A 19744-nucleotide genomic window follows, 5' to 3' on the forward strand; every position below is an offset into this window, starting at 1 on the left:
CTGCTGCGGCCCCCATAAGGCCGCGCGGCTGGGGCCGCCGGGCGCGCCGCGCTCCCCCCACCCTGGAAGGGCCGGGGGAAGCCTGCTGCGGCCCCCAGAAGGCCCCGCGGCCGCCGGGCGCACCGCGCTCCAGCCGCCCTGGAAGGGCCGGGGGAAGCCTGCTGCGGCCCCCAGAAGGCCGCGCAGCCGCGGCTGCCGGGCGCGCCGCGCTCCCCCCGCCTTGGAAGCCTCCTGCGGGGGGCCCACCGCCGCCACAGCCGGGCCTGAAGGTAACCTGCGGGGGGGGAGGGGTTATAAACCGACCCCCGGCTTATACGCGGGTGCCTAATTTTTCCCCATTTTGGGGAGTAATTAGGCACCTCGGCTTATACGCGGGTCGGCTTATACATGGGTATATACGGTATCTAAAAATCTCAGCATCACACAGAAAGATCTCATAAGACACAAAGTTGGCGTACAAAAAATAGCTGGTCAAGTACAATAGGATTACTTTAAAACACTGTTACATGAAGACGGTAAATGCTAACTTGACACTGCAGCAGTGAAATCACTAATTTCAAAAATAAGTGAAAAAAGCTGATTAGAGAAAATAGTTAAGAATCACCACAATCAATCTTTCAAACATTTCAATGGTTTTCTTTGTCCAGTTTCCATAGACAGAAATGGGTGATTAATTACTAATCAAGTGTATCTAATCTCAATCTCAAATTGCCTATTTATGTGCCTAGTTAGCATGATTTTTCACATGGTCAACTGCAGTCCACGGGAGCCAGTATTATGACTGATAACATTTTCCCAGGGTTCTCCTACATCCCTCAGAAGAAGATATGCTATTCCTTCTATCTAATATTAGAATGGCATCATTGGTGAAATAGTCCATTTTATTATTTTGCTTATAGTCTTTAAAAAGGCATTCAGATTTGAAGCCTGCATGCAGACAGGGCAACTGGAAATACAAAAGAGATTATTGCCCAAACTTACCATTGTTCCGTCACTCTTACTTTGCGCAACTTCCTGCTGTAGCCGAGCCACAGACAGCTTCCCCCTGTGGAAAGAAAAGGACATGAATAGCAGCTCATTTTTCACTCACAGGGAAAATGCAACGCTTATGTGTCACTGTGGCATTCCTGCACATCACTGCAGTAACCCCCTTGACAGGCTTCAATTTTTCAGGCAAATTTTCTAATATATATTTTAAAGGCCTCGTATGCTATTATTGGGCTTCCTGACAGGGAATCTGTTTAATCTAAGCAACATTTATTCATGTAAAATACAAAAGAAAGTGGCCTGTGATAATGGCTGCTTGTGAATAGCTTGCTACTGTTCCATTATTGCATATACTGCCTAGTTCATTGTCTATAATCTCATGTAACAGTTTCATTGTACTCTGAGACAACCAGTTTCTCTCCCTTCATTGAATTAGAATAAGTGAGTTTACCAGGGGACTTTTATAAAGAAAATATTTTTTTCTTTTATAAAGACAAGTCAGCTCTTATCAAATAAATATTTCAATATTGATAATACAAATTTAAAAAGTCAAAGATTTAGTACTCATTCCAAAAGACAACCCAAATAATTATTTCCCATCCATTATCCCTTAAGAGAAAAGAACTATATCTAAGTACATCATGGACACTCAAATAAAATAGGATAGGTACATCATGAATAGGATAGGTACATCAAATAAAATAGGATAGTGTCCCCCCCCCAGCAAGAGATAAAATCTCTGTTTCATCTTAGTTTGATAAGTCCCAGCATCAATAAGGCTGCCGGCACAGGAGGCTGAGGTCAGGCATTTGCCAAGGCTCCAAAACTGGTCCCATGGCCCACTACCCAATTGCACCACCATTCTCACTTCGCACAGAACAATCCAGACGAAGAACTACCATTGGCATGCCCTGCCCCTTGCCATAAAACACGCCTCGTCCAAGAGCCCTCAAAATCCAGGCATCAGCACATGACTTTGAGTGTTTTTTTTCAAATGGATGCAGAGCCAATAGACACAATAATGAGCAAGGAAGTTCTCGGAAAGGTTCAGCAACACAGACAAAATGAATCCCCTAGATGTTATATTCTTTGCCAACAAGCCCTACTGAGAAAGGCTACATCAAGTACAAGTAAGAAGACTGTGCCAGCACTGTTCTTTTGTGAATCATTCTGTCAGGAGGGGTGGTATGCAAAAGCCTGTAGAGAGGGGCATAGAAAAGCCTGCTGTATAGAGATTTATGAGGATCCACAGGATGTCTTAAGATTGATAGCCATTGTGCTTAGAAAATTGTGTTTTCAGATGGCAAACTGGTCTCCTTCTCTTTTCCCATAATAGCTAGAAACTGGATGTATAAATTTTCTCCTACTTCCTTCCCTGACCATAACGTGATTGCCAACTTTCACTGAATACTAAAGGAAATTACCAATAAATTATGAAACAGTAAGCATTGCATTTCATTCTCTTCTACACGCACCACAGATCTTACTGTGATATTTGTGTCCTGATTTTTCCCCCCAGTTTTATTTCTTGCTTTGGGTATACAGTTCTCTCAAGTTGGATTACTCTTAACCTGAGCACTTCATACAGGTAAAGGCTATGAACCAACAGATGAGATGCTGAGTTGGTCTGGAAAACTTACGTTTCTTTCTTATGTACACTACTTGGAAATATATCCATCTATAAGAAGTTTTCAACTTTCTACAGCACCGTCTGTCGAAAGAAGACCTATGATGAGGCAAGTATTTAATTCACTTTGCAAGTTAACTTGCTTGTTAATATCCCGCCATATTTTGCTTTCTGAAATAAAAACTTCCATTGTTTCTCCAATTTTATTTCCGTACATTTATCAGTTCACTAGCAAAAATGCCTAATGAAGTATTGTTTAAAATCTCAAATGTCAAATACATTTCCTGTTCCAGCTACTAAAAGGTTAAAAACCTCTATTTGTTCAACTGAGTCCAATTTTTGATTCTTTTTAGATTTTTTAAATTCATCCCCTACATTTTGCCAGTTCAAAGAATTGATCTATATGGCGCATTGAAAACCGCACATTCAGCACTTTTATTTGGCTTTTTTAATGGCACTTTGTTTAAGATGCGAGCAAAAGGCAAAACTACTTAATCCTGTTTCACAGACGGAGTCCTATCAAATGGCCAAGTTGTGCTTTGAAACAACGACCACAAAAACTATTTAACTGAGAAATGTTTTCTGAACCAAACAGAAAGCAGTTGTTTATCCAAGAAGAAAATTGCAGGGGGCGGGGGAGCGTCAACATTATAGTTGGTAGGACAATATGGAACCCTACAGTTCCTTTCCTTTAACTTAGTTGTCTGTAAACAGAAGTCTATGCTTTCAAAAGTAATTCCTAGAACTACCTATGTCACTTCCATTTTTTCACCAGAAGTGACGTGCCACAACCAGCATTGCAGCCCACCCACAACCTGGCAGCCCTACCCTGGGATCATATTTTCTGGGTGTTTCACTCATATTTCATTGCCAGGCACTGCCTGACGACCTATGCCACTTTGGGTTTTTTACCGGAAGTAGCATGGCCCCACAATCAGCATTGCCCCCACCCCCAATATCCCTGGCCACAACCCTCCTGCCAGCTGCCAAGCACAGCCTGGTGGTAATCCTTTCCCTGGAATCATATTTCAAAAGGAACGGCTATGGGAGAGAAACATGAGGAAAATCCACATCTGCCCGCACATTCTACTGATGGTTCTTGAGATCCAAGCTGTAGAATCATAGAGTTGGAAGGGACCACCAGGGCCATCAAGTCCAACCCCCTGCACAATGCAGGAAATTCACAACTACCTCCACACCCCTAGTGACCAGAAGATGGCCAAGATGCCCTCCTGTACTCTATGCAGAAGGGTACATGCTGCTTAAATAAATATCATTTTTAAAGGCCTTAGATTTGTTAAACTAAAAATGCAATTCCAAAAGGCGGGGAAGCATTAGACAATAATATGCACTATTTCCTTTAAATGAGCATAATTGTATTTAATAGTTTAGGCAAAGTGTACTCAGATAAATGAGAAGCAACTTACATTTTTACTTGTCAAAGGCCATGGTATTGCTTCCCAGAATGGTCTATCCATTGGCTCACAATGAAGCACACATTAATAAATTGCACCATAGTAGCATTTGCAAAATTATGAACAATTATATCTATTGGATATCTTTCATCTTCCTAACGCTGGCAGGTATACCAAAGCACTTTAAAAACAGAAGTAGTTTCTGATTTTTTTTTCTAATGGTTCTTCTCATTATAACTTTAAAATCACCTAATCAGGAAACAGAAAATTATACCTTCTAGATACCACTCAGTTCAGAAGCGTATCAAATACAAGGTGCTACCTGCCAGAACCAAGTTACAGTGAACAAAAGCCCCTCAAAAAAGTGAATGGAGACTATACAGGAGTCAATTTCACTTAAGAGATAAATAGCAATTCAAGGAGATAAATGGGATACAATAAAGCAATTCTGAAGAATAAATCAGGAATTCTATAGTATACAATGTGATCTGTCCCCTACACTGCCAATGTACATCACAGGACTACATTCAATTAGTAAATTACTTTCACATTAAGAACTGGGTTCTACTTCTCCAGGATCTGATTCAATCATTTAGCTCATACTTTATAACACAGCTGTCAACCATAAGGCCTGCAGGACTTAGCCTCTAGAAATTGCCCTTGTTCAGATTACAATTTATACACAAATTGCAAACGGGGCCATTGAACAATCAAAAAATGTTTTACCCAAAAAAGTACAAAAATAAATAGAAAATGCTCTTGCATGACTGCCTCGCACTGGTTCCTCCCATCCATCACTCATATTTCATGTTTGTGCTAAAAACAACAACAATGAAATTTAAAAATAAAATAAAATGGATGTTTAAATCTTACCCTGATTGTACAGATGTTTCTATGTTCCAGCAATACTATTTTTGCCTGACTGTTGCCTGTTCATTGGGTCCATACTAAAATATGGCCTGTTCATCAGGCCCATACTCCAAGTACTTTTCCATACATGTTCTCCTCTCCAATCCATTCACCCAACTGACCCAAAAGGAAAAATAGCAGATTATTAAAGAACCTGGTTGTCTTAAGCCATCTGAGGTGGAGGAGGGGCAGACCCTGACAAATGTTCTAGGATTGCCCATTTTGTCTCCTTTCCTTACTCACTGAACTTGTGCAGCATCTGTATTAATTACATTTACATGGTCTCACACTACCATTGGGGAACTGTAGTTCAATCAAGTCAATGAATGTTGATTACCGATGAATGCTACCAACTGACCAGGTGCAAACACAGCATGTACTCATGGTGGTGGAAAGTACCATCAAATAGCAGCCAACTTATGGAGACCCCTCATGGGGTTTTCAAGGAAAGAAGGAGTGCTTCACTCATCTGGTGTAAATCTCCTTGTGATCCCTGGCCCAAAAAGTATCTGGGTGTCCTCGACCAGGGCCAGGGTCTTCTCGGCTCTGGCCCCAGCCTGGTGGAATGCTATGCCCAGTGAGGTCCAGGCCCTGCAGGACGTAAAAGAGTTCCACAGGGCCTGTATAACTGAGTTGTTCCACCAGGCATACAGTTGAGGGCAGCAACGGTCTTCTATCTAGCTAGCCTTTCCTTCTCCTTCCCCTTTCCTCTTCTGCCTCTGCTACCTCCCGACAAATAGTAAAGTTAGGGGTATTCTTCACGGTGGATTTTGCTTCGGTTTCGAACCGGAGCAAATAATAAACTGATTTAAATAGCTTCTTCATGGCAGTGCAGATTCTCCCCCCATCCCAATTTTTCACGGGAGAAACAGCGCACTTCTCTGCGCTGCTTACGTCTGCTGCCGCTCATGACTCACCGCTCCAAATCCGCCTAATCCCGCCCACTCTTCCCATGATCCTGTGTGTGTGTGTTGGGCGGGGGGGCATCCCAAGAGCAGCAAATCCAAGCCAAAACTCCCGTCACCCTTCTGAAGAGAGGCAGCCAGTCTGCTTTGGGTCTCCCTCCAGCCGGTGTGATCCTATGTGTGTGTGTGTGGGGGGGACCATGAGAGCAGCAAATCCAAGCCAAAACTCCCGTCACCCTTCTGAAGAGAGGCAGCCAGTCTGCTTTGGGTCTCCCTCCTGCCGGTGTGATCCTATGTGTGTGTGTGGGGGGGGGACCATGAGAGCAGCAAATCCAAGCCAAAACTCCCGTCACCCTTCTGAAGAGAGGCAGCCAGTCTGCTCTGGGTCTCCCTCCAGCCGGTGTGATCCTATGTGTGTGTGTGGGGGGGGGGGGACCATGAGAGCAGCAAATCCAAGCCAAAACTCCCGTCACCCTTCTGAAGAGAGGCAGCCAGTCTGCTTTGGGTCTCCCTCCTGCCGGTGTGATCCTATGTGTGTGTGTGTGTTTGGGGGGGGGGGTCCATGAGAGCGGCAAACCCAAGCCAAAACTCCCGTCACCCTTCTGAAGAGGGGCAGCCAGTCTGCTTTGGGTCTCCCTCCTGCCGGTGCGATCCTATGTGTGTGTGTGTTGGGGAGGGGAATCCTGAGAGCGGCAAAACCCCCATCACCCTTCTGAAGAGGGGCAGCCAGTCTGCTCTGGGTCTCCCTCCTGCCGGTGCGATGCTGTTAGAGTGGCAACTCCCCCAGCCAATCACCGTTCTTGGGGGAGGAGAAAGGAGACGTCCCGGGGAGCGAAGCAAACATTTCTTCATGGGCATCCGAGCAAAAAAACGCTCTTTTACTGGAAAGTACGGCTCAGAAGTGGTTTGGATTGCCTCTCTTTTAAACCGGCTTATTTTGCTCAGTGAGTGAAAACACGGCTCTGCAGTGAATAACCAAAATTTGCCTCCGACGCAAAACAGCGTCGAAGCAGCAGCAAATATCCGTGAAGAATACCCCTTAGTGTTTTTGCTGCTTTGGGACTATTTATTGTGCTGCTGTGACAGAAATAGGCATCTGGGTTTTATAGGTTTTATTATTACTTGTATGAATTTGTAATGATTTTAGTGTGTTTTAACACATTGTGAGCCACTCTGAACCTGGCCTGGCCAGGAAAGAGCAGCCTAAAATTCAAATAAATACGAGATGTTCAGAGGCGGTTTACCATTGCCTGCCTTTGTGTAGCAACCCTGGATGTCCTTGGCCTCCCATCCAAGTACTAATCAGGGCCGACCCTGCTTAGCTTCCAAGACCTGACAAGATCAGGCCATGCACTTACCCATATATGTAGCTAATTTTAGGTGACACACGTCATGCTATGGTGACAGTCCTGGGTCATGTGTAATCCAAACAAGACAGTTATTGTGAGTGCTCATCAACAGTGGCTACCAGACCAGATGCTAAACTGAACTCTGTTACTTCACAGATGCACAACAACTTGAAATCCTGTTTGTTTTGAACTGCACACAAATCATAAGGGTCAAATGATCAAATGAAGTGTTTGATTCAGCATAAATTCGGCATTGCAAGCAAGGTATGTTCAAATGCTGATTACTGTTTTGCATAAATCAGTCTCCCGCTCTTCTACATTAATGGTTCAGGTACCAATAAGTGTGACAAGCATAAGGGAGTGGGGTACAGTGCCGTATGTTTTATAGTGCAGAATTTACAATTTGTACCCAAGACAGACTGCAGTTGAGTAGATTTACATGGTTTCATATCACCACCTGGGAACTGTAGCTCACTCCAGTCACGCTGAAGTCCTTTGGACAATGAAGGAGGACTTTGGTGACTAAGGAATTTAGACTGGTATCTGTTTTAACCAGAATGATAGGTTTTGTAGGGCAAACAATGGCAGGTGTGATGAAGCTGGTGAGCTCAGAGTTGCAGTGGTTGTTTAGGAGGTTAGCTAGTGATTGGAAATACTAGTGCCGCAACTGAAAGGATGCTAGCATGTAAGATTAGGATGGCACATTGAAATTGTCAGAGTGTTCAGGGTAACTTGTGGTAGGACTAGTGCTTAAGTTCAAAAAAGCAAAGTGTTGGAAAGTTATGAAAAGTTACAGGTATGTTCCCTGGATGTCATCCTGATAGGATGAAGAATTGGTCCTCTTTGAGTCTAATAACCTTGCTTAACATTATGCCTAGTCCTAACAATGTCCTTGGTGTCCAAAACATTTTAAGTTCATTCCTGCTAAGAACCTGGAATTTGCCTTAACCATTTTACAGATAAGAAGTTATTACAGATAGTTTGAGTTACCATATATACTCGGGTATAAGCCGACCCGAGTATAAGCAGACCCCCTCAAATTTGAGGCCAGAAAAGGGAATTTCTTATTGACCGCGTATAAGCCGAGGGTCAATAAGAAATTCCCTTTACTGGTAATGCTGCGCTCTAAAATGGCAGCCGCCATTTTAGAGCGCAGGGATGATCTCGCCCCTGCCCCAGGTCACCCTCCTGCCGGCCTCCCAGGCCCTCCCGACCCACCCTGACCCCAGTGCCATCCCAGGGGGGGAGGGGAAGAGCCCCTGAACCCCCTACTCACCAGGAGAGGCGACGAATCGGCGGCAGCGGCGCGGCCTTCCCAGCCCTTTTTTTGGGCTGAAAACCTCGGCTTATACACGAGTATATACGGTATACGTCCAACCTGTCTCTAACAGAAAGTCATTCTGTATTCAGACTGGGTTTTGACAGATGCTGTTATTAGAACACTACTTTGAATATATCTCTTGATAAATAAAAATGTTCAAAATGTTTTATGGTTAATGTCACTTGGTAATTCAGAGTTTTCAAATAATGGAAGATTATAAGCTTACTCTGTGCTAAATTGATATCTGCCCTGTCATTGTGTCTATGGGTAGCTCTGGGCATGCGCACTGAGGCAAAGAATGACCCCGAGGCAGCTTCTGCCTGTCACTCAGTCACAGTGGGCAACACAGCCTTTGCCTGAGAACTGCTCACCACTCAATTCCATAATAACTCTCCTTCTCACGGCTCTACAAAATACCGCACAATAGTTTTATCATCTGCAGTGTGTAACAAATTAGTCTCTCAAGGTGCCTTCCCACTTAGCATTTTGTACTCGGCAACACCAATTATGAAGACATACACAAGTATAAATAGCTATAGACAAAAGGAAGATGCCAAGCCTGTCTCAGCCACAGTCTTCTATGTCTTTTAACAATCAAAGAGGCTTATATCTATAACAAAGAAGAAGAAGGTGAGAAGCTGCGGTTAACTATTTGGATAAATAATGTTCACAAAGTTATGCATGGATTAGATAAGTACAAGGCATCCTTTAATGTTACAAAATGGCTGCATAAAATAAATGAGAATAGAATTTTGCCCTCTTTTCTGTCCTCCCCCATCCACACCAAATTTTCTTTAATGACTAAAATAATTTAGGATCTAGTTTTTTTCTGTATCAATTGACAGGCAGCACCTCTAAACCCAACAAATCAATGCATCTGCCTAGTGCTAATTCTAACCTAAATGACTATATATAAAAATAAGAAACACACAAGATGCTTGTGTGTGTGTATTTTGGTGTAGGTTTATCTAGCAAACAGTGATTAGCATTGCCCCCATTTCATTTACAAGATCTGGCCAGAATTTGCCCCTGGGAGATATAGTTTAATTCATTAATTCATCACAAGTTTAACTAGAATCGTAGTTAGCTGTCATTGTTGAATATGCACTTTCTTCTATATGAGGCTAACAAGGATTTAATGCCCTCCAAAAGGATTTTTAAACTTTTAGACTGAGCGTGGCAATGGAACTTGTCACTTGTATGCAAGCAATCATTGCTAATTCTTCAATAGGAAAGAATATCAGAGGTGTTAGGAAATCAGCAACATTTATCCATATAGAAGAAGTCGAACTAATACCCCACTGGCTAAATCCAGTTCACAGACAACCAACCACTGACCCACTGTTCAATTATACCCTCCACCCAAAAAGCCCTTTAAAGCTAGTATCCTCCTAAATAGCTTCATGAGAGATCAAAAACACGCAAAGATTTAATGTACTAGACTTATTTCTTGCCATCTAAAGACAGGCAGTCTACTGCTCTGACACTTTCAGCATTGCCCAGCCATGAATACACAGGGCATCTGAGAAGGATCTTCCCTCTGTGTTCTGCCCTATAATGTTCCTCTGGCCAGTCCATCTACTGATATACAGTGACCAGAGAATTGTAACTATTAATACAAACTCAGTATTGTGCCTACTGTATGAAGTCTCTGACATCTCAATGCCATCTAAGACCCAAGTAAGGCTGTGCGCCTCAGGAAAAAATCAGTATTTTTTGCATCCTGATATTAGGGAGCCAAAACGTATTGATATTCCCAGTTATCTGGATTCCAAATACTGACTTAGCATTCGGATCCAGGTTTTGTGAGGAGAACCAGATATTATTCGGTGCCATTATTCCCTATGAGGAATCTTTCCAGTGGGCTGAAGGAGCTGTTTGTTGAGCTAATGGCACCCAAATTGCAGTGGAGCTGCTAGTGCCGGTCCACTAAATAACCCCCATGTTTCAAGTGAATTAGACCAAGAGGGTATCCTATGAGGGTATCTCAAGCTTCCTCCAGGTCAAACAGTAACAAAACACTCAAGAGCAAGCAATGCAACCACTGGCCAAAGCCTCCCAATATTAACAGAACCAATAAGCCCAAAGAACCAACGTAGAAGCAGGGAATCCCAGCAGTAGCATGGTATAATGTACCAAGCCTACCACAACAAATGTCAAACCAGAGAATCCTCCAAACAAAACTAATCTAACAAGAAATGCTGTTGTAAACCCAATGAGTGTCAAATCAGAGAATCCACAACGCAGAACCCAAAAATCCAAGCCTATGCTGAACCAAAAAAGCCAACACAAACCCAACACAAACCAACTTGAACCAAGAACATAATGTTGCAAGACCAACAAAACCAATTTCAAAGGACAAAATCCAAGCCAAACCAAACTGGCAATTTGATACTAAGCCCTTGCAAGAAGACAGTGACACAGACACACAGTAAAATGAAGAAACACAGTCCTGGGAACCTTAAAATGCTGGATTGCAATACTCTTGGTTACCCCCAAATATTTCCAGGATTTTTCAGGGCCCATTTCCTGGTATCCCAGAAAATTCCAGATACCATCCAGACACCCAAATATATCCGGAAAATACTGATAAGATATTTTTCTGAGCAGAAAGATCTGATTGCACATCCCTAGACACAGCATCAGCTGTTTCCATTCCTGGGTCAGTCAGATCTAGCCACAGTGATCCATGCCTTTCTTGCATCTAGACTGTACTACTGCAATGCACTCTACATGGGGCTACCCTTTAAGAGTGCTTGGAAGCTGCAACTAGTGCAGAACACAGTGGCTAGACTGCTGGTCAGGGGAAACTATCAGCAGCATATGTCCCCCGATACTACAGCAATCACACTGGCTATCAATCCACTCCTGAGACCAATTCAAGATGCTTGTTTTCAGCTTTCAAGCCTTACATGGCTTTGCATCGGGGTATCTGAAGTACTATCTTCTCCGATACATTCCTTCTTGGGAATTAAGATCACAGGCAGATGCCCTACTGACTGTCCCATCAATTAAAGACATTCATTTGGTGGGTACATGAGAGAGGGCCTTTTCAGTGGCAGCCCCACAATTATGGTATAACCCTCCCAGGGAGTTGTGCCAGTCCCCCTCATTGGTGATCTTCAGGAGGCAGTTGAAGACAGTTTTATTTAGGACTGCATTTGATTGAAGCAGACCTAAATTGTGATTTTAAATTTTATTTTATTTTAATTTCACTTTATTCAATCTGTACCTTGCCCTTTCCCGACCCAAGTTGGGAAATACATAAAATTTTGGTTTTATGTAGTTTATGTACTCTATTTTATTTATATTGGAAGCTGCCTTGAGCTCTCTAAGGAAGACAACTAATAAATGTTTCAAATAAATAAAATAAATACACTCATTGCAGTAGTCCAGCCTTGGGGTAACCAGATCATAGATCCACATGGCCAGGTCAGCAGGGTCAAGACAGGGGGCCATCGTTGGTAGAATGCCTATTTTGCAGCTGCATTAGCTTGTTTATCCAGCAAGTATCCTTTCACTAAATCCATGAAACTGTAATCTCTGAAACAAAACTTTTACATCCCCCCCTTTTCTCTCTTGCACTTATTTCTAAAACTGCACTTGAAACAAAATGTATCTTTTACAGTCCTTTAAGCCTTTTCTCTCTAGCCATTTCACTGCCTTTTAAATCTCCCTTCTGGAAAGACCAGCATCTCGGAGGTAGATTCCTGCCTATTGAGTAATTGCTAGCTGGGAGGGAGTGTGAAGAGAGATCAAAGAGGAGAAGGCCAGGTGCATCTTTGGAAAGCACTATCAACAGATGAATGCAGATAGAACAGAAGGTTTACGCTGGTCTGTGCTTCCCTCTCTGTATGCAGGAAGCTAAGAGATGCCTTTTTGCATTCAGATATCAAAACAAATCACAGGTAATAACCCATAGGCAAACTATGGTTTAGAATTCTTGGATAAAGCCACTGTTTGTTATAACGAATTGGAGTTTAACCAAACATGATTTACGAACTGTGGTTTACAGTGATGTTTGAATGTATCCAGATATAACTCAAAGTTATTCCCTCCCTAGCCCTTCTAAAAACAGATTACAAAACTCATGGGCCTCTGTAGTCTACCCTAGACCAATCTGCATAAACTAAGAACAAGGGGAAGATAAGGGAACAGTAAAAGGGGAAACAATAAAGACAGAAGAAAAAGAAAAGGTTGAATTGTTGTCTCCCACTTTATAAATATAATCAAGTATATTCTTTTAAAAAACACATTTGATTTTAATCATTTTTAAACTTACATACATATCAGAATAGTTTTTAAAATACATTTTAGATCCCACTGTCCTTAAAATCCTATTAATTCACACCAATGCTAGTTTTAACAATAATATAGAACGATGCTGCTGATTTATTTAATCTACAAAAGGCAATGGGCTGAGCCCTCAATTATTTATTTATTATTTATTGGTTCATTTATGCCCTGCCTTTATTCCCAACGGGCACCCAACGAGGCTTACTGCATTCTCCTCCCCTCCATTTTATCATCTCAACAACCCTGTGAGGTAGGTTAGGCTGAGAGTGTGTGACTGGTCCAAGGACACCAGGACAGCTTCCCTGATATAGTGGGGATTCGAACTTGGGTCTCCCAGGACCTAATCCGACGCTCTAAACTCTACACTGCATATGACAGCCAATGCAGGAAACACACCAGAGTTGGCAGATAGAATCTGATGTTTTCCAAGTATTTGAAGTATTTACTTTTTTGTGATTCAACCTCATTAGTGAGCAGCATGGATTGAGAGCCTTATATGGTATACAGCAGGGGTTTCGAACTCAATTGTTACAAGGGCCAGAAATGATATGTCACCTGGTTGGGCTGGGCCATGCCTCGCCAGCCCAGATTGAGAGTGGGGGAGGGGGTGGCTGCCTCAACTGGGTTGTGGGCCAGGTAAGAGCTCTCAAGGGACCGGATCCAGCCTTCAGGCCTTATGTTTTACACCCCTGCTATAGAGAGCAAATCATTGCTCAGTTGTATTATTGCAAGATAAGAAATATTTACAGGTAAACAGGTGCAGAGAGCCAGTGTGGTATAGTGGTTAAGAGTGATGGACTCTAATCTGGAGAATCAGGTTGGATTTCCCACTCCCCCACATGGAGCCTGCTGGGTGACCTTGGGCCAGTCATAGTTCTCTCAGAACTCTCTCAGCCCACATGGAGGAAGGCAATGGCAAACCACCTCTGAAGTCTCTTGCCTTGAAAACCCTACTGGGTTGCCATAAAGCAGCTTGCTTAGCAGATGTCAAATTCCTCACATTTAATTAGTAGACTTCTTGCTTTTACGGAACACATACCTACTTCATGAACTTTCCCCACAAGATCAGTATTTTTTTTAATGTGCAAGGGAGGAAAGCTAAATGTTGTTAAGCTGAGAGTGACTATTACACTGTTATATTCAGTATTTAGGTAAGATTTTAGCTTCCCAAAAATCCAACTCAACCACTTTGTGTTAACTGTTACAAAGCAACTTGGAAACAGTTTTGCTTCATTTCAATATTAAAAACAACCTGAACTCTGGTAGCATTAAGGGACACTGAGAATAATTGCCTTGCTAATAAGGAAGAAGATGGCTGGCACAGCGGTTCATATAGAGTGGTGTAACCTATAATCCACACTTACAGGAGGGAAAGGGTGTGCCCTTTTCAGATCACTGCTTACATAGGCAAACCAGCAGGACCAGCATCAGGAACAGAGTTACTGGTATGCAGAGAGAGCAGTGAAAGCTCTAACCCCACATAACAGGAAAACCCTTTTCTAGAAGATATTAATTGGGATAGTGATTACTATCCCATTGGGATAGTGATTACTGAGAAAGTGGAAGTATCCCAAAAACTTTGTGAATGCACTCAGTCTTTCTCCCTTAGCAAGGAAACAATAATTTACAATCCAGTCATATGACCCTGTCACTCCATTACCACATAATCTGTGATAGGTTAGTGTGACATTGTAGGCTCCCTGTCCTGATAACATTTTTTTTAATTGTCCTCACACTCACCAACCCTCACTATCTCTGTTGAGACTTCTCACTTGTTATGACACAGGTGCCAGTAATCATGGCGGATCTCTTATTTTCTGCAGAAGGTCAGAAATATATGGCACTCGAGAGGCTTTTTTAAATAAAACTTTAAAATTGTTCTATTTGTCTCTTTTTAGGGATTTAAAAGTCAGGTTAGCAAAGCTTCATAACAGGAATGTGGTTTGTAACAGAATTATAGAATTGAAGAACTTGAGATGGTGACGTCCAAGTAATATGCTATAATTCCAAATGTGTCAGGGTGGTTCACATGCAACTTTTTAAACATTCTGGTTTCTCTTGGCAGCCACTGGTTTGTTTCTTAAACTTAGGCTTCTTTTAAGTAGTGGCTCGGGAGTTGGAGGTGTTAGGAACATTAATACATTACCCCATTTTCTCCGTGAAACGGCCTGGCAGCCTGGGATCACTTCTTTCACCAGAGTTATTTCCTGTTAAACTCTTAGGGATCACTCTATCTTAGAACTATTTCCCTAGATCACTGGTTATGGATCCTTCCTAATCCAAAACCCAGATGTGTTCCTTTTCACTCGAAAGGAAAATCCTCCACTAGACAGCATGCAGCTCACAACACTGTCTCCAAGCTGTTAACGTTTCTCCCAGCCAACTGTCAGAACTCTCCCAACTGTCATTCTCAAAATTCTATTAAAGAACCCTGTCATTCATGGGGTTCTGAGACCGGGACAACTCCTTACAATGCAGCTGTCCATCACAGGCCCTGTCATTCCATTGCCAAAGAATCTGTGCTATCTTAGTGTGACATTATAGACTCCCTGTCCTGATAACAATATTTAAATTGTTTGGCCATAGTTACCAAAATCAGTGTGCTAGGAGCCCCGTGGCGCAGAGTGGTAAGCTGCGGTACTGCAATCCAAGCTCTTATCATGACCTAAGTTCGCTCCCGGCGGAAGTCGGTTTCAGGTAGCCGGCTCAAGGTTGACTCCGCCTTCCATCCTTCCGAGGTCGGTAAAATGAGTACCCAGCTTGCTGGGGGTAAAGGGAAGACGACTGGGGAAGGCACTGGCAAACCACCCCGCAAACTAAGTCTGCCTAGTAAACGTGGGGATGTGACGTCACCCCATGGGTCAGGAATGACCCAGTGCTTGCACAGGGGACCTTTACCTTTTTAAAAACCATGTAGGTAGTTAGTACAAGTAAGCCAAGCAGCCATTGCTGTTTGTGCACTATTCTGTAAGTTATTTAACCAAGTTGACTCTGCAGAGCCAACCCTTTGCCAGAAAAATACCGGTAAGTTAGGATTGTTGTTTATAAATACAGGCTTCCCACTTTTGATTTTCCAATACAAACACCATTAAAAATTGCTTTTCGATTATAGTACTTATTTAAAGTTTCATAAGTAATAACAAGCTTCAAAGGTTCAATAAAGAAAAAGCTACACATATTGGAAGAAACTGATGTTAGAATTATAGTAAAAGAAAGTGCCCTACAAAACACAATCTTACAGTCCAGGGGGAAAAAATGGTGGTGACAATTGCCATCAAGTTGCAGCCAAACTATGGCGATGCTGTAGGGTTTTCAAGGCAAGAGACTAACAGAAATGGTTTGCCATTGCCTTCCTCTGCATAGTGACCCTGGAATTCCTGGGTGGTCTCCCATTCAAGTACTAACAAGGATCAACCCTGCTTAGCTTTCAAGATCTGACTATTGGGCTAGCCTAGGCCACCCCAGTCAGAGCATAAAAAACCCTACCCAGACTGAAAGAAAATCTATAATCATGCTTAACTTGCAAACTTTTATTCTATTATTTCCACTAATGGACAGAGGTCTCACAAAGATTCCAAGGCTTCACCAGCAGAAGATGGAGAAGGGAGAGATTTTACCAGGTTCTTCCTCACTTGGACCTCCTGACCTGCATGGCTGTTTGTCCACATAGGAGCAAAAGAAAATGCCAGCTTTAGCTTTTGCAGGGATGGGAAATGAAGAGAACATCTGCATCAAGAGAACATCTGTATCAACTAGTGCAATGTTTGGCAAGATACAACCTATAAACAGGCAATAGGTGACTTATGAAAACACAATACCATCACATCCTTCATCTCTATTTATTTTGAGAGGGAACTCTCGGCAACCAGACCCAGCACAGGAAGGTCTAAGAAGCAGGTCTCTGAATGTGTAAATGTATAATTTGATGTGCATCTTAATGCTCAGCTTTATTCACATCATAATGCTCATATTAGTCCCACTGAACTGTTGGGATGTATCCTTTGATGCATAAAGAGATGCATTCACAGCTGGGGCCATGAATTGTGTGTGACTAGCTGTACCTTACAAAGCTCGACTGAGGTGCAGAAGTTCAACTAGCTGCTTACCTAAACCTGTAATTTTATACTGTTACTGGGCACCATAGACTCCATACACAGAACTGACATAAACTAAATATAAAGCCAGCACAGAAGTTGACAGATAAATGTTGCAGCCATATATTCCCATCAATACTGTACATAAATGTGTCCTTGTTACGCTAAGATGTCTGTTTCTGTAAGTTAAATGTGTACAGTGAAATCTGCAGAAAAGGCAATTTTGCAGGCTTCAAACTTTCCACAAGAACCTGTAGAATTTTCTTGATTTAGCAAACACAAGATTGATATATCAATCCTAAAGCTGCTTTTAAATTAGTATTTGCATTCAGCAGTGTGCTGTACGTGCCAATAAAATGCAGCCCAAAAGGCATATGGAGGGAATATGTACAATTAGGCAAGCTGCCAAGTGCTTAGAGTACTACTTTATGATCATCAGCAGCATGGGACCCCTTGGCTTTTCAATTGGCTTGAATAGAAGGACTAATAGAAGTCATTCTGAAATGCCATGTGAGTCCAGGAATTTTCTAATTCCCACAATAGTTAGAGATAACTTTGTTATGCCAAAACCACAGATGCCAAGGAGGACAAAAATAATACCACATTACTCATTTGTGGAATTCTATTTTATCTTCCCTTTGCACCTCTCATCATCTATGATTTCAGTGGGGACTCTGTATTTCCTTTTACACGCGAATAAAGTTGCTACAGAATTTCATGTAACAAAATTCGATAAAATTAATTTGGAGAGTCCTGATCTAACTCAACATTTATATGAATTTTGAGGTAAGGTCAAATAATAATAAGGACAGCAAAACTTTGGAGGTTCTGACTTTGTTAAGTATAGATAAATACTCCCAGGAGCAAGCACAGAACTCCTTCCCCTGAAGCTTGCTCCAATGGAGTTGCTCCAATGGAGTACAGAGGTGCCTACCTTGGTACACACAGATTACTTATTTGGTATATTTTTATCCTGCTGTTCCTGCAAGGAGCTCAGCATACCCCAATTCTCCCTTCTCTGCTTTAACTTTATAATCACCTATGAAGTAGGCTAGGCTGAGAGTTAGTGACTGGCCCAAGGTCACCAAGCAAGTTGCATGGGTGAGGATTTGAACCTAGGTTTCCTAGATCCTAATCAGACACTCTAACCATTACACTACACTACATTTGCAGATCTGTTTCCCTACACACACTGAATGAGTACTCAGACCACATGCACAGAGTGCGCACCGAACTCTGCCATAGATTAATTGTTATTTCCTTAGGATTGGCACTTAGAAAACAGGCCACATACCTAACTGCAACTCTAGTCTTTCTTCAGTGGATCATAACTGCTGTTCAATTAATAGGTAGACCTTGCTATAAAAATCTAATCTTGGAAGTACACTTACTGACTCATTTATGTAACTGAGTTACATAAATAAGCTCCCAGCATCACAAGAAACAAAACATTCTTAACAAGCACTATAATACTATGTGGAATGGTGCAATCTGTGGAATACTATTTAATCTTCCCTATGCACCTCTCGCACTGACCTGGATGGCCCAGGATAGCCCGTTCTCATCAGATCTCAGAAGCTAAGCAGGGTCGGCCTTGGTAAGTATTTGGATGGGAGACCACCAAGGAATTCCAGGTACGCTACGCAGAGGAAAGCAATGGCAAACCACCTCTATAAGTCTCTTGCTGTGAAAACTCTACAGGGTCACCATAAGTCAGTTGTGACTTGATGACACTTTCCATCCCCACCATGTACCTCTCACCATCTGGGATTTCAGCAGGGACTTTGTATTTGTTTATGCTCCTAGAGTTGGTACTGAATATCACATTAACAAAATTCAAGATGCAAGCAAGCGGAGAATGGTGGGATAAGACCCTTCCTTGTTGAGAATAATATAATGAACACTTTGACCTTTTCTAAGACCACACAGTGCTATATACGCACACTTCTAACCCTCCTCAGCTTTCTATTATATGCTAAAAAGCACTTTATGGGCCTTTAGTTCTAGGTCTCCTAAAAATACATCTATTACACCAGAAGCAGTTTATGAATTCACAGCACAACTACTGTGTGGTGTAGTGGTTAAGAGCGGTGGTTTGGAACGGAGGACTCTGATCTGGAGAACCGGGTTTGATTCCCCACTCCTCCACATGAACAGTGGATGCTAATCTGGTGAACTGGATGTTTCCCCACTCCTACACATGAAGCCAGCTGAGTGACCTTGGGCTAGTCACACACTCTCAGCCCCGCCCCACTTACTTCACAGGGTGTCTGTGGTGGGGAGAGGAAGGGAAGGTGATTGTAAGCCGGTTTGAGTCTTCCTTAAGTGGTAGAGAAGGTTGGCATATAAAAACCAACTCTTCTTCTTCTTTTACACCCCCACCCAATGTTAATGTTAATATAAATAACATTTCATAAGTTTTTAATCGTATGGCACAGGATTCTCTATCCATATCCATATCAACCCATATCCATAGCAACACTACTGGATGTTTTTTATGTCCCCTAATATTCTTTTTCCTCAATGAAGAAAATGCATAGTGATAGGTCTGTATTTCAGATTGACTTGATTTGTAACTAACATGTAACTAATATGTCTATCACTTACTACAATTAGATTCTGATCCAATGCGCATTTATGTTTTATGGATCTCACATGTCCTTCAACAAGCTTTCCTATCTGCAAGACTTTGTATTCTCTTTCCTAGAAGGAACAGTAATCTGAGGTTAATGTCCTAAACTAAGCTTCTTTCTAGAATCATCTTACATAACAAGCTAAGAAATGGCTCAGGTAATGACATCGCCACCATACGGTTCCAGGAGAAGGATGAAGAGTTTGATC

At 42.3% G+C, this 19744-nt stretch overlaps 1 protein-coding gene across 1 annotated transcript in view; it reads right to left on the reverse strand.

Moving 5' to 3' along the window:
• Nucleotides 1-19744, reverse strand: part of NCKAP5 (NCK associated protein 5) — a 649908-nt gene that overhangs the window by 397633 nt on the left and 232531 nt on the right. The window contains exon 3 of the mRNA XM_056861323.1: nucleotides 982-1045. Coding sequence (XP_056717301.1) covers nucleotides 982-1045 — 64 coding nt within the window. The remainder of the gene's footprint in view (nucleotides 1-981; nucleotides 1046-19744) is intronic.

The sequence above is a fragment of the Euleptes europaea genome, chromosome 15 (genome assembly GCF_029931775.1).
Source record: "Euleptes europaea isolate rEulEur1 chromosome 15, rEulEur1.hap1, whole genome shotgun sequence".
NCBI lineage: Eukaryota > Metazoa > Chordata > Lepidosauria > Squamata > Sphaerodactylidae > Euleptes > Euleptes europaea.